Raw genomic sequence first — 3,074 nt, 5'->3', positions numbered from 1 at the left:
TCGTATCATTCACTTCTGGTACATCTGTCTATGATTAATAGCTTTTAGCCTTTTTCCTTTTATTAGGTTCAACTGATCATATCGAGATTGGATCCATTCAGCCTCATCTAGCTTTAGTTCAGCTAGCACCCGGAGAGAGGGGATCTCAACTTCAATGGGTAATACTGCCTTTATCCCGTAAACTAGAGAGAAAGGCGTTGCTCCAGTAGAAGTCCTAATAGATATTCGATAGGCAATGAGAGCGAACGGTAATTTCTCATGCCAGCCTTTGTAAGTCTCAGTCATTTTCCCTACAATTTTCTTGATATTTTTATTAGCTGCCTCCACTGCGCCATTCATTTTCGGGTGATACGGTGACGAGTTGTGGTGTCTGATCTTGAATTGACTGCAGACTTCTGCTATTGTGCTATTGTTCAAGTTCAGCGCATTGTTTGATATGATTCTTTTAAGCATTCCATATCGACATATAATCTTTTTTTTTCAAGAACTTACTGACTACTGACTTCGTGACATTAGCATAGGAACATTTAGTGAAATAGTCAATAACCACGAAGATGAAACGATACCCGTTAGAAGCCTTTGGTGATATAGGCCCGATGACATCTATTCGCCACATGGAGAAAGGCCACGGAGAAGCCATAACGTGAAGAGGTGACGAAGGTACGTATATTTTGTCTTCATAGATTTGTCATTTATGGCACTTCTTGGCATAATTGATGCAATCTCCTTCCATGGTGGATCAGTAATACCCGAATCTCATAATCTGTCTAGCCATTGTAAATCCATTGGCATGAGTTCCACAAATGCCCTCCTGGACTTCTTCTAGGATTTTCTTGGCTTCCACATTATCCACGCATCTCAATAGTACTTGATCCTTCCCTCTTTTGTATAAAATCTCTCCATCTAGGACATAGTCAATGGCTAGTCTCCTCAATGCCCTCTTATCATTCTCCGTTGCCTGATCAGGGTACTCGCAATTCTTCACATTTGCAATATGTCTTGGTACTAAGGATGATTGCCATTTTTCTCTTCCTTATTGTAGCAATGAGCCGGGGTCTCAAAAATGCTTATCTGGATAGGTTTCATATCTTCTAACTTGTTCACCTTGATCATAGAAGCTAGAGTGGCTAATGCATTAGGCATTTGATTTTCATATCGTGGGAGATAGCGGAAAGTAATGTCATCAAACTCTTCCGTCAATTTGAGGACCAACTTTCGATAACTGATTAATTTGAGGTTTCTCGTCTCCCATTCACCCTTGAGTTGGTATATTACCAATGCAGAGTCCCCATATACCTCTAACGTCTTAATTTTACGTTCTATAGCTGCACGAATTCCCATGATGCACGCTTCATATTTGACCATATTATTTGTGCAGTCAAAATCCAATTTACTGGTAAAAGGATAGTGGTCTCCATTTGGGGATATCAGGACTGCCCCAATCCCGTTTCTTACGGCATTTGAAGCTCCATCGAAATTTAGCTTCCAAGGATGATTTTCTTGAGAATCATGTTCAGCAGTTGCCATGCACATCAAGTCTTCATTTGGGAAATCAAAATCCAAAGGTTCATAGTCTTCTAAAGCTTGGCTGGCTAAAAAGTCTACTATTGCACTCCCTTTAATAGCCTTCTGATTTATATAGACTATATCGAACTCAGAGAGCAAAATCTGCCATCTAGCCATCCTCCTATTCAACCCAGTTGACTCCATCATATATTTTAAGGGGTCTAATCTTGAAATTAGCCAAGTTGTGTGGTAGAGCATGTATTGTCTCAATCTTCGTGTCGTCCAGATCAAGGCACAACATATTTTTCAATAGGCGAATATCTCATTTCACAGTCGGTGAATTTTTTACTAAGATAGTACATCGCCTTCTCTTTCCTCCCCATCTCATCATGGACCTAACACGCATCCCATGGACTTATCAAACACCGTTAAGTATAGGATCAGTGGTTTATTCGGATTAGGTGGTGACAATATTGGGGTATTGGACAGGTACTGTTTTACTCTGTCAAAAGCTTTCTGACATTATTCGTCCCATGCACCTGGGTTATGTTTCTTCAAAAGACGGAATATGGGATCGTATTTCTCAGTTAGTTGTGAAATGAACCGAGCAATGTAATTCAATCTTCCTAAGAAAGCTCGAACATCTTTTTGAGTACACGGTGGACACAATTCTTGTATTGCTTTGACTTTGTCTAGGTCAATATCAATCCCTTTTTCACTAACTACAAACCCCAGAAGCTTTCCTGACCTAGTCCCAAAGGTACACTTGGCTGGGTTGAGTTTGAACTGGAACTATCTTAACCTTAGAAACAACTTTCTTAGGACTTGCACATTTTCCTTCTCTGTCTGAGATTTTGCAATCATGTCGTCGACATAGACTTCTCTGGTATATAGCTCCCGTATTTTTCAACCCAAATGGCATCACCCTATAACAGAAAGTTCCCCATAGGGTTATGAATGTGGTCTTCGTCATATCTTCAGGATGCATCTTAATTTGGTTATATCCCGAGAAGCCGTCCATAAAAGAAATAATGAGTATCCTGCCGTGTTGTCCACCAATATGTCGATGTGAGGCAAGGGAAAATTATCTTTTGGGCCGGCTTCATTTAAATCTCTGTAGTCTACACACATTCGTACCTTCCCATCTTTCTTAGGGACGGGTACGATGTTGGCTACCCATTCTGAATACTTGACCACTTGTAGGAATCCAGCATCTGAACTTCTTTTGAACTTCCTCTTTTATTTTTAGTATAACATCAGGCCTCATCCTCCGGAGTTTTTGCTGAACTAGCTTGCAATCATCTCTTATAGGAAAACCGTGTACTATAATGTCAGTATTCAAACCAGGCATATCCTGGTATAACCATGCGAAGACGTCTTGAACTCTTGAAGTAACTCGATGAAATATTGCTTCATTTCTTCGGTTATGCGTGTTCCCAACTTTACTACTTTTCCCTCATCCAGGGTCACAATCTCCACCATTTCCTTGTGGGGTAGGATTTGCTTCTCCTCCTGCTCTACCATCCTCAACAAGTCTGGAGATAAGTTACTATCTATGCCGTCTTCAA

At 40.5% G+C, this 3,074-nt stretch overlaps 1 protein-coding gene across 1 annotated transcript; it reads right to left on the bottom strand.

Moving 5' to 3' along the window:
• Positions 1-1,005: 1,005 nt before the first annotated feature.
• LOC105775513 (uncharacterized) lies at positions 1,006-1,710 on the bottom strand. The gene has a single exon (XM_012598025.2). It carries the CDS (start codon positions 1,708-1,710, stop codon positions 1,006-1,008), a length of 705 nt encoding a protein of 234 aa, XP_012453479.1.
• Between the last annotated feature and the right edge of the window lie 1,364 nt (positions 1,711-3,074).

The sequence above is a fragment of the Gossypium raimondii genome, chromosome 10, assembly GCF_025698545.1.
Source record: "Gossypium raimondii isolate GPD5lz chromosome 10, ASM2569854v1, whole genome shotgun sequence".
Taxonomy (NCBI): Eukaryota; Viridiplantae; Streptophyta; class Magnoliopsida; order Malvales; family Malvaceae; genus Gossypium; species Gossypium raimondii.
Note: the sequence above shows the minus strand (reverse complement) of the source record. Positions and strands in the feature narration are given on the sequence as shown.